Source organism: Carettochelys insculpta, chromosome 1 (assembly GCF_033958435.1).
Source record: "Carettochelys insculpta isolate YL-2023 chromosome 1, ASM3395843v1, whole genome shotgun sequence".
Lineage (NCBI taxonomy): Eukaryota > Metazoa > Chordata > Testudines > Carettochelyidae > Carettochelys > Carettochelys insculpta.
This window is the reverse complement of record NC_134137.1, coordinates 243235601-243247962: the sequence shown is the minus strand read 5'-3', so window position 1 is coordinate 243247962 and position 12362 is coordinate 243235601. Positions and strand designations below refer to the sequence as shown.

At 42.7% G+C, this 12362-nt stretch overlaps 1 protein-coding gene across 2 annotated transcripts in view; it reads right to left on the bottom strand.

Moving 5' to 3' along the window:
* Nucleotides 1–12362, bottom strand: part of LRP6 (LDL receptor related protein 6) — a 191193-nt gene that overhangs the window by 83567 nt on the left and 95264 nt on the right. For both annotated transcript variants that reach the window (XM_075003269.1, XM_075003277.1), the window contains exon 4: nt 184–380. In XM_075003269.1, coding sequence (XP_074859370.1) covers nt 184–380 — 197 coding nt within the window. The remainder of the gene's footprint in view (nt 1–183; nt 381–12362) is intronic.

Sequence of the window (12362 nt, the reverse complement as noted above, 5' to 3'; positions counted from 1 at the left end):
TGTAAAGAATACTCAGTGTTCCTTTGGGTATAGATTTCCTCATTCCCTGCTTAGGAAACTATTGCATAATAAAGCTAATGAAGTTATTCAGATGCCTCAATTACTTCCCATCCCCAAATAGAGAGCCATATTCTACAGCTCCGTCCCAACCTGCAGTTAGAAAAGAAGGCAAGAACTCCTTACCATTTGGCTGCCTCTGTTGGCTGAAAACATGGATATCCATGGGAGAGAAAATGTTGGAATGTATTTCACGCAAGTCCTCCCCAGAATACTTGTTGCAGGCCAAGATAGAGTGGGTGTTCCAGTCAGTCCAGTACAACGTGTTCCCAAACAAAGTCAAAGCAAAAGGATGTGGAAGGGATCCTTTAACCACGGCTTGCCTAAAAGGATATAAGGAGGAACACACATGTTCACATGTAATTAAAAATACAATTTTGTTTTGAATTTTCAGTAGGGTGGTATTTATGAAAAGGTATTATAGCACGGCTGAACAAAGCCTTCTGGTTATCCATGACAAGTGCATTAGCAACAGAGGGCAATTCACTTTCCATTGGACAAACCGCTAATGCCAGCATAGGCCAGCTGTGAGGGGTAGACAGTTCCACTAACAACTACTCCTTGGTGCTTTTAAAATTATTTTTCTTTTCCAAGTACTGCGGGGTCATACTGAGATTACCAACTCATTTCACACATGCCAAAATTACTGATAAATAATTCAAGTCACTTCCAACCTTGACACAGATTTAGAACTGAAAAGGTTTAGGATTTATTACCAAGCCCCTGAGCCAACTATCTCTTCCAGCTATACCAATATCTTATAAGAATAGCTATAGCATCAGAAAGCTAAATGTTAGACAGTGTTTAAACACCAGAGTTCTTTGCATAATAATTTATTACACTAGATTTTTTTCCATACTTATTAAAAGCAGGGTCACAGAGTTTCATCTATTGGACTTCCACATAAGCTATAACGTCCGTTCTCACCCCAATTTTGCTTTTATGTGGTCTTAGCCACCCCCAAAATATAAAACAGCGTGGAAGATATGGTCAGGATTTTGCTACGCTGAAATCAGTCATCCATGAATCTGGCCTCACATGATTACAACTGAGAAATCTGATACCCTTTTATTTTTTTAAGCAGCTGTTCTACAACACCTCACATTAGAAACAACCTAGAGTACACGCTTTGCTACCCGCGGGGATAATAAAATGTGCCTGCTATTGGAGCTGGGGCTGGCAGCAGTTCCACTCTGCTCCTTGTCCAGGCATCAAACAGCCAGCCCTCACTCTGCACCCCCTTCCGCTGGCGGGGTCACAGGCAGCTGGCATCAGCCAGTCAGCTGGCCCTGTGGCAGATGCAGCAGCCAGCCCCAGCTGCTCAGCTGACCCCACAGCAGGGGGCTCCAGCCAGGACACTGGCAGTCCAGCCAGGCATCCCACTTAACTGAACTGCGCTGGTTATCCAGGTGCCAGATAACTGGGTTTTTACTGTCAATGACTTCCAAACAGCCTTTAGCCAACATTCCATTCTGAAGGTTATCAGTTTTTAACAATCGCAGTTTTGCCATTCCTCCCTTCCTTGGGGTCGCTACCTGGCTTCTGCTTAGAAGTGGATGAAGCACAACTTACAGAAATTGTTGTATGTTTCCACTAGACAATCAGTTGCTGGCACAGCATAAAATTTATTTTGGCAGGCTGCACATACTTAAGAGGACTCCTCAAGTAAATCAGACATTATAAAAGGGAGTTATGGAACCATACTTCCCATGAGCTCTGAAGACACATTCCTGACTAAAGATTAGGGTTTGAGGTATAGGCTCAATGTCTTTGAAATCAGGATTCGTAAATGTACAATGACCAGCCAGCCTCATTTCAAAAGTCTCTTTACTAAAAAGGAGTTGCTGGTTGTATAACTGGTTGGAAAAATAACCACACACTCCCTCCTGCAATGGAGTAAAAACCTGAACAATATTCTCGGTTTTCTGAGGAATGTTAAAAGCGCAGCAGCAGGACAGTAGTGTGAAATATGAACTGATACTGGAACAGTGACTCTTTGGATAAAGGACACTGCAGTTTCTAGTACATTCACTCTTGCCCATTTAACTATCAGTAAAACACTGCTACCCTTCAATCTGCTAGAAAATGAAGTTGATTAATTTAAGGGTTGGTTATATTTATGTTTAACACCACATTAAATAAAATCTTTATCTCCTTATATTTTGCAATAGGATATTGGATACCAAACCGTAACAGCTCCTTTACGTGCCTCCTTCTGAGTCTGACAGGTATTATTGGCACCTAATTAAAATGAGGAAAATGACGTTCACATACTGTGAGAGACTATTACAATGCAGTTTTCAGCGGAAATCCAACATTTTGACAAGGAAGCCTGAACAACTAGTACTTCCAGAATAATGGATCTTTTTAAAACATGCACCAAATAACCACACAAAAGCTTTACAGTTTACATAATTAGTCGCAGTTTATACCAAAAAGTCCAGAATTTGTCCAAGTCTTTTAACACATCAGATGGTAATTAAAGCAGATTTCCAAAGTTTCACTGACTGTCAAAGAACAGTCTTCAGAATGTTCTGAGCACCCAACCCCGTATTTTTCAGAAGTGCTCAGTGCATGCCTGCAACTCAGACCATAAATTTCTAAAGCACTCAACTCTCATTTAGGCACCTAAATAAAGTGAAAGTGTGTGGATAAGGGGTCAGCAATCTGTGGCACGGCAAGCCAATTTTCATTAGCACACATGGTGAGCTGAGCCCTTCCCCTCCTCCCTGATGCAGCCAGGAGCTTGCTCAAAGTCATGCTGCCTGTGGATTACAAGACCAGCAAATGCCACCAACCTCCACCTAAACAGTAAAGCTCTGCATCTTAACTTATTTATTAATGAAGCTCTTGCAAACAGGACTATTAGTAAGTTTAAAAAGTATCACTGGCACTGAGGCTATACAGAGAGGTCAAAAGGTCAAATTTCAGCACTCTGCCTCAGAAAGGCTGCTGACCCCTGGTTCAGATTTTTAAATGTCCTCGGGTCCCAAGAGCCCTCAAAGAGAACCTATCACTGAGAACAATGGAAGATGCTGGGTGCCCAGCACTTTTGATAATCTAACCCTTAACAAGAAATCCATGAAGTGAATTGTGATCCTTACCTAAGCTTGACACTATTTCAAAAGGTTCAGAAAGACTACAAAGTGACATCACTTCATTACTGTACCAGTAATCTACATATTTGAGAGAGTTTGTCTGTTTGATCAAGAACTCCTCCCAAATGGCAAAAGCTAGGACCACCACATTTGGTATGCAGCTTTCTCTCACAACTTGCAGCAAAGTAAGGGTTTGGTTATGCCAGGAAAATGGGATGTGCCTGGAACAGGACTGCTTTTCATGAAAGCAAAAAGAGGAGAAACAGTCAACAAATCAAAGAGTCTTCAAAATTGACATAACTGAGTGAACATTGAAAGACTGCACCAAGACACGGCAGAAAGATAGGATGAATCTGGAATAGGATTGATTATAAATCTTACAGAAAAGAGGTAAAAGAGCAGTGCTTTGTTTTGGCATAGCTAAATCAACATTTGAGATCTGAAATCTAGAAGCAAATGTTACTGGAAATGTAACTGACTATTGCCCCTTTTTGTCAGAACAGAACAAATCTGGGAGATGAAGAAACAAAATACATGATGGAATTCCCATTTACAATTTTTAATTAAAAAGTTAAAAGGAAAAAACCAGTTCCTTTTTTTAAGAAATCAAAAATAAATTCATAAAACTAACACTATTTTTGAAAAACAAAAATTTAAATAAAGCACATATATTTTCCAAAAAAACTTTCAGTTAAGGACCTGAGTAATGCTGGGTAATGCTGCTAGTGTAATTATACCTCAGTATCATCAACAGCCATGGACTCAGCGCCAGCTGGTGTCTGATGCCTCTCTCACTATTTCCTTCCATCTTTCCCTGTTCAGTGCGAGTGGCTTAGGTTTCTGTAGACTAACTCCGCACTCATCTACTATATCATCTACCCATTCTCTGTGGGATCTGCCCCTCCTATTCGAACCATCAATTATGCCGAATAGCAGGGCCTTGATTTTTTGTTCGTCGTTCATTCTGCAAATATGCCTGAATAGCTGTAACTTCCGTTGCACAACCTTCTGCAGTAGGTGCTCTTTTGGGTGCAATCTTCCTATATAATTCCTCATTGATGACCTTCTGCATCCATTCTGTTCTCAGGATCTTTCTATAACAACTCCTCTCAAACACCAATATTCTTCTCTCCAAATCTTTCGTTATCACCCATTTCTCTCATCCGTACAGCATGCTGATGAATGCACACATATTCAAGATGCTCAACTTCATTCCTAAACTAATCTTTTTGCTTTTCCAGATCTTATCCATCGCTTTCAAACTCACTCTTGCTCTTGCTATTCTGGTCACTATTTCCTTTTTACAGTCTAGACCAGCAGTTCCCAACCTTTTCTAGATGGGGACCCATTTTGACAATACAGGAAGACTTGGTGATCCAAGGCAATTCAAAAACAGGTGAGAGGGGAGAAAGAAGAGTCATAACTAGCTAATTTTGCGTCTGAGGCAAGAATATAAAATTGTGACCCCTCATGTTTATATATTCATAGAAGTTATTTCATAGAAAGGGGGAAATATTTATAAAATAACACTACACTTACTATAGTTGGTCAGAGTTGTGGTGATGGAAAGACACCAAACTGTTCCCCTCCGATTAAACCCCACACTCAGGGGCTTGGGGTGTCACACTCGGGGGCTTGGAGTCACTCAGGGGCTGAAGGGGGCTAGGGGAGTCACTCAGGAGCAGAAGGAGGATAGAGGAGACACTCAGAAGCTAGGAGTCACTCAGGAGCTGAAGGTGGCTAAGGGTGTCTCACTCAGGGGCTGCAAGGAACTAAAGGAGTCACATGCAGAGGGCTAGGAGTCATTCAGGGACTGCAGGTGTCTAGGGAGTCACACTCAGAGGCTGGAGACATCTTGAGTGGGGCGGGGGAGTCACACTCAGAGGCTAGGAGTCACTCAGGGGCTGAAGGGGGCGAAGAGTGACTCATGAGGCACCTCTTCGTTCTCATCTTTGATCGCGATCTGCTTTGGCTGCCACTTCCTATTGATATTTCTGATAATTTTAGACACCTCCCTGGTCTTACATTCACCCTAATACCTCTCTCTATCTTCACACTGCTCCTCTAACCATTTTGCCTTATCCTTTCTGGCCACTTTCCTTACCTCATTGCATTTCACCCTATACTGCTGTTCCTCCCTCTTGGAAACATCCCTTCTGATCTTCAATGCTCTCTTCTATTGGATCAGCTTCAGTGTTTCCTGCATAATCCACTTGTTATTGATCTTCTCTTCTTCTGGAACACTCTGTTCAATTGCCTCTTTTATCGCCGTGGCTATCCCTTCGACTCTCTTATCTAGGTCTTTCTCTGTGGCCATATCCCTAATCTTCTCTTTGACAGCTGCCCTGTACAACCTCCCAGTCACTTCCTTGCCTAGTCTCTTTTTTCAAACTGTGTTTTACACTTTTTCTTGAGTTTTATCTTGATGTTTGCAATTGCTAGATCGTGGCCTGAGTCGATATCCACTCCTTGCAAAGTTCAGCACTGTTATACTCATGTTACCCATCTTCTCATCAAAATCATATCTATCACTCTTAGACTTTCCATCATTCGATCGCCATGTCCACTTCTTACAGATGCTGGAAGAGATACTGAAGAGAGATTTGTTGATCATCAGAGAAGATTGGAACGTGAATATCAGAACAGATAGCAAAGGTTGAGAGTGAGTCATGGGAAGGTTGGGATACGGAGAAAGAAATGAACGAGGTGAGAAACTAACAGAGGTTGCTGCGGAACATGAGATGGTGATCAGCAACATGAGAGTCCAACAAAAGGACAGTAGGCAGTGGACATGGCCACCAAATTACAGGAAGTCCAAGAACAGGATATTTAAATATGAGTTATTCTTTATGTGGATAAAAGGACAGGTGAAACCTATGACACCTTAGAATATGGAGATGTGGCATTATTCCAGTTCAGTTTCTCCTTTCCCCCCACAGAAAAACATTGCAGCCCTTAAAGCAGATAGTGAGGTATGATGTGCATTATAACAGTCAGAGAGAAGGGGCATTGCTTGTTTTTATTTTACTTCTCTTCTTTCCCAGTTCTCCCACAAAAAGGCCCTTGAGATTATAATCTACAGCTGGTAAATTTAGGAGGGTCTGTTAGTTTAGCTCAACTTCATTATTGACACAAATTGTGTAGCCACTCTTCAGCAAGCTTGATAATGTGACCTCTCATGGTGAAAAAGTCTTTCAATTTAAGTAGAGGTACTAGTTTCTGGCATTTCATTAATATGAGTAATTATATAACAGCGTGACCCAAATAATTTCGATTTTTGGACAGCAATTAGGAGATATGGTGATCATTCATTTTCAATCACCTAATCAAAATGGCATTTTATTCTCTCCAACACGTTCTATGGGTCACACTATCAAGTTTGCTGAACAGTGGCTACGCAATTTGTGTCAATAATGAAGTTGAGCTTAACTAACAGGCCCTCCTAAATTTGCCAGCTCAAGATTCTAATCAAAAGGGCTCCCCCACTTTTTTTTTTTTTTTTTGAGAGACAGAGAGGGGAGAACTGGGAAAGGAAGAGAAGTAAAATAAAAAACAAACAATACCCCTTCTCTCTGACTGTTATAATGCACATCATACCTAACATGACTGCTTTCAGGGCTGCAGTGTTTTTCTGGGGGGAAAGGAGAAACTGAACTGGAATAATCCCACGTCTCCATATTTTAAGATGTCATACCTTAGAAAATCCATTATTTCCTCTTTACAGTAAAGGCTTGTCAACACTTGACACAGGGTCATTGTGCAGGAGGTTGCTCTTCCATGGTTTCATTTAGAAGGAGTATCATCAACCCTCTAAAACAAATACTGAGGGAACCCACATTGACCCTGGTACTCCTCGCAGAGGTGAAGAATAATGGAAGTCAACAGGAGACTATTTCACAACAGGATAGAGGAGAAAATTGACCTAAGGTATGTCAACTTCAGCTACACTCTTCTGTAGCTGGAGTTGCGTATTTTAGGTTGACATTTCCCTCTACTGCAGACCTGCTCTAAAGGAGAAAAGGGTATTTAGATAAATCCTGAATATATGGGGTGCTTTCAGTCATTGTAAGAATTTCTTTTATTCATATTATACAATAACTTACTAGGATATACTAACGGCTTCCAGCACAGTAGAATAGACATTGGAAAAAATTCAATATTTTTTGGATCAGCTAAAGCAACATTTGGTTTCAGTTCCATTATTTCCATAACACTGAACATAAGGAATGTCTAGGAACACCATTACCAAAACTGAGTAACGGAACAGCAGACTGAAATAACAAGGTCATACTTCGCCTGATGCAGAATCCAAAAACCAGGGTAGCCAAAAAACAACCATTTTTAAAAACATCTTTCTCAGTATTTCTGTGTCAACAGATTGCAGCACATAGGCAGAAGGTATTTGGGTCCACTAGTCATGGAAAGTCTTTATCCGTTTATTCCCTTCTCTTCTTATTCTACACTGGTGGGGCCAATCTCAGTTGCAGAGCTGAAGAATTGTCCTTTGTGCATTTAATTCTAACTCCCATCTTTCCAATGAAGATGAAAGAATGAGAAGTCCTGCAGCACCTTATAGGCTGACAAATTTTTTGGAGCATAAGCTTTCGTAGGCAAAGACCCGCTTTGTCAGATGGAGGACAAAGCGGGTCTTTGCCCACAAAAGCTTATGTTCCAAAAAAACCCTGTCAGTCTGTCAGGTGCCACAGGACTTCTCATTTTTGAACATACAGACTAACATGGCTAGCCCTCTCATTCTTGTCTCCAATGAAGATGCTGCATCTATTACCATCTCCCAGCTGTTCAAGGATGGTAAAGTGTTTTTTTTCTGCAATCGATTTTCAGAAGTGAAAGTGGGGGGAAATGAAGTTGTCCACACCACTGCGAGATGCTAACAAAATAGTATACAGACAGCCAAAATTATAAAACAATAATCTTGCAATATAATTTGTTTGATAAATAGTTCTTGCACAACCCTTGACCTCTCCTGTCCATCACCTGAGAGAAGAGGGAGCAATCTTATGTTCAGTTTGTTTGATCTGATGGTGTGGAAATCCCAGTTTGATGCTTCAATATTTCCACTGTATTGAGCTCCTTAACAAATCCTTAATAACCAACCCAATTATTCAACAGTGGGTGAAATGGGCCAATTAAGTTGAACATTGAGTTCATTTACACCATACAGGGACATTTCACTTTTATCTGCATATTCATTACCCACTCAAAAGGATTCCACACCAGGAATTTAAGTAATGAAATTGATGACCTGCTAACTAACAAACCACAAGTAATGATTTAAACAAAACAAAGTCTCCACTATTTCATCACAGCTTCATTTCCTTATAAATCTCTCAGTAGTATTTCAATTAAACCACATAAAAGTGCATAAACCTCACACATGAAAAAAAAATCCTATCCACTCAAAATGTGAACACCAGTCTGGGATGTTTCACTGTACTTGTTTTGTGGTACAGATGAGGCACATTGCTTTGTACTACACAGCCTCCAGATTACCATAGTTTGACTTTCCCACACCTCTTTCAAGCAGATAAAGGTCTCGGACAGCTAAGAAGCAAAATTTAGCTTATAACTAAGTGACAGTAGAATATTTGAGACATAGTAATTTAGTTTTCAATCTAAACGATTTCTGATTAGCCATGAAATCTATCCATATATGTGTGTGTGTGTGTGTGTGTGTGTGTGTGTGTGTGTGTGTGTGTGTGTGTGTGTGTGTGTGTGTGTGTGTGTGTGTCAGTGCTATGTTTGTTCAAGAACTCCTCTTAGCTCCTGTGGTTTATCACCACAAAATTTGGTAAGCAGCTTCCTCTTAACCCAACTTAAACTAAGGTCAGGGTATAGTTGTGCCTGGAAAGTGGGAAATGCTTAAAATCCCAGGATTCCCCAGAACATGGAAAGATAGGGGCACAGCCAGGAGGGATGTGATACTGAGTGGCCACTGGGGGAAGCTGAAGCAGCAAGAGAGAGTCCGGCAGGTCTGGGGCTCCGCCATCTTGCCTGCCACAAAGTCTGGGTAAGTAGCTCCCCTCCCTCCCTCCCTGACCCAAACCTACAGCTTGCTCTCCCTCTCCTGTATTCCCGTGGAGAGTCTACAGGCCACAGAGGAGGCTGCTGGGGGTGGGGCCAGCCTACAGGCCATGAAAGAGGATGCTGGAGCCTGGGGGCATCCTCATAACCTCGCCAAACCCATACAGCCTGCAAGCAGTGGGTGGGGGGGTGGGGGAGATGGATGGGGGCAGCCCCCCGGAGTTTGGTATCCCTCAGACAGCCTGCACACTGCAGGGGGCTACTGGAGGGGCACAGCCCCCGCAGAGCCTGACCTTCCCCCCCAACAGCCTATGGGCCATGGGGGGCAGCTGAAGGGGGACAGCCCGTCTCCAGACACGTGGTTGGACAAGGTGAAGGCCCCAGAACCTGCCCCTGAGACGATCTGCAATCTGTGGGGAGGGAGAGCTGGCTGGTGGTTGCAGGCAGCCCCCCAAAGCCTGCACCCGAGAGAGCCTTCAGACTATGGGAGAAAGGGAGAACTGCTAGAGGCTGGGAGCAGCTCCAAGACCCCCCCACCTTCTGCAGGCTGAAGGGGAGCCACTGGGAGCTGGGGCAGCCCCCAGAATCTCACCCCTACTTCAACAGCCATGGGCGGGGAGGTTCCTGCAGGAGAGGTCACCCCCAAAGCCTGGTCCCTGTCCTCCCAGATAAATTGTGGGCCACAGAGGGACACTGAAGGCGTGGGGGGGCACTCTCCGGAGTGCCCCACCAAAACAGGCTGTAGGATGGAGGGGGACCACTGGAGGCAATCCCCAAAGTAACATCTCCCTAGACCAAAGCAGGACGCTAGGGGTGGCAGCTGAAGCCAGGGGCAGCCTGCAGAGTGCTGCCCCTTCCACAACAGGCTGCAGGATGGGGTGGCCACTACCCCAAAGACTTCCTGGAGAAACTGTAGTTGCTGCAAGCTTGGGGAGAGAGAAAGAGAATTGGAGGTCAGCCCACAATGCCTCTGTCCTGTCCTCCCCTCCCCGCCAGCCAACAAGCACACAGAACCAGACCATAATCTTCCAGGAGTCAACTGGTAGGAAGCACTGCCCTGGCGTAACACTCCCCTCCATGGGTGGCCCAGTAAACCCCCCACTATCACTGCCTCCTCGCCCCTTGTCCTGAGACCCCTGCCCTAACTTCGGCACCCCCAACAGTCCTCTACCATTCCTCACCCCTGAACCCTCATTACAGCCTTCAGTTTTTCTTCATTTTTGAAAAATACTATCTTTTTTTAAAAATGCACAATTCCCATTCATTTTCAAAAAATCACTTCAATTAAAGAGATGAGCAACTTTGCGTGCATCTGCTAGTAAAGATTAAAGTCTTCAACGTTACTGATGGCCCATGTCTACATTTGTTTGTTATCAGCCTGCTGAAAACTATTACACATTGATACTGTATACTAGATCTGCTGCACGAATAGTCATGGGCTACACGCTTGTCACTGATTCCATTATTTTCAAAGGGTGGCTGTTTTTAAATCCCGACAAAAAAAAATTTTTTTAAACAAGTACTGATAAGAGGCTAGATGCCCAGGTTTAAAAATGTCACTCCTTTTAGTACGTGAAAATTATAACAGAAAAAATATACAGCAGAAAGGGACTTGTGTAACACAAGTTACACAAGTTGCATAAAACAAGTTAAGCTCTGCCTTGTAGAGAATATTTGTGTGTTCACGAACCAAAAGAAGATCACTTTATAGAGTCAAAAGTGAAGTCTTTCACCAGCGGAATCTGGTCCAACACAAGTATTACTTCACTTATCCTACCTTCCTAACATCTTTCTACAATGTAATTTAATTATACCATAACCCTTTAAAAATTCCAGTTCTATATTCGTGACAGTTGACACTTTGGGCTATTTGCTCATCGGTGGGTTTGCTGCTGAACAGTTTTGCAGAGAGTCTGAGGCCGTGCAGGGGTCCCCAGGTTACAGAGGAGGAACATTCAGGAGTGGGTGAGGGGAGGGAGGCAAGGCCCAGCAAACCACATGGGGAGGTGGGAGGGAGCGATATGCTTCCACCTCCACTCCACTCCCTGCTTCTTTGTTTAGCCCTGCAGTTTTATTCAAGTAAAATTAGACGGATTATTCTTAGTTGTGTTTGTACAGTTTGACTTCAAACCACTGAGGTAATCATGGTTTCTTTGTACGCATTCTTTATAAATGTATTATTCTTCGTAAATATTATTTTCTAACCATGTTAAATTTGCATTTCTGGGCTACCAGTATGCCACTTTGGTGAATGACAGCACTGTCCATTTAACCACAGTGCCCAACAACGCATAGAGGCCCCATAAATATGCAGCCTGTTGTGACTTATTGCTTAACTAGAATCACTAGCATATACATCTTCACAAATCCAGACATTTAGAAAGTGCATCTCTGCTATATCTTTCTGAAATTAAGTGCCCAGGGCACTTCTAGCAAGAGTTGGGGAATTAACTTCAATTTGTGCCCATCACTCCCTCTCCTGCATTTCAATTAGCTATGGCATTCTTCCCCTCCTCTTCTGTTGCGCAGTGATAACACCCTATTGACTTTTCAACTCAGAGCTAACTCCATGTCAGTGGCTGCACACTTGGGGGGGGGGAGGGGAGATTTTAAAATACATATTCTCTCTCTCTCTCCACACACACCCCCATATGATACATCACAATATAGTGTATACCTATGAACTCAAGTATAAAATGGTTCTATTGCAAACATAAAACTTCATATTTTTAACTTTTCATCAAATCCACAACAACTGGCAGATCCACACGATTTCATCTTTAAATGCAGACCCACAACGCTCGAATGCAAAATCAGAAACCTGGGCAATACTTGCAAAGCAATGAACGTCTGACAGTTGCTGAAAATAGGTTTTCCTACAGTGGCCTCTAAAACCATCTCATTAGCACAAACACTTCCTAAGGGACCATGTAAGTGCATTTCCCCTCAGCCAATAACGTGTTAACTTATTAATTAGAACTGCTGCTGCAAGGTAAAAAGACAAAATTAATTCAAGAGCTGCCTTAACAGGCCAACCTATCTCAGTATTCTACTCACAAGAGAGCTGTCTGCAATTCAGTTTTGTTTAATTAGTCCCACAAAAAGCAACTGGTTCATTCTGATAAGGAGGGTAAGTACCTCAGAAAACAAAAACACTTCTTCCAT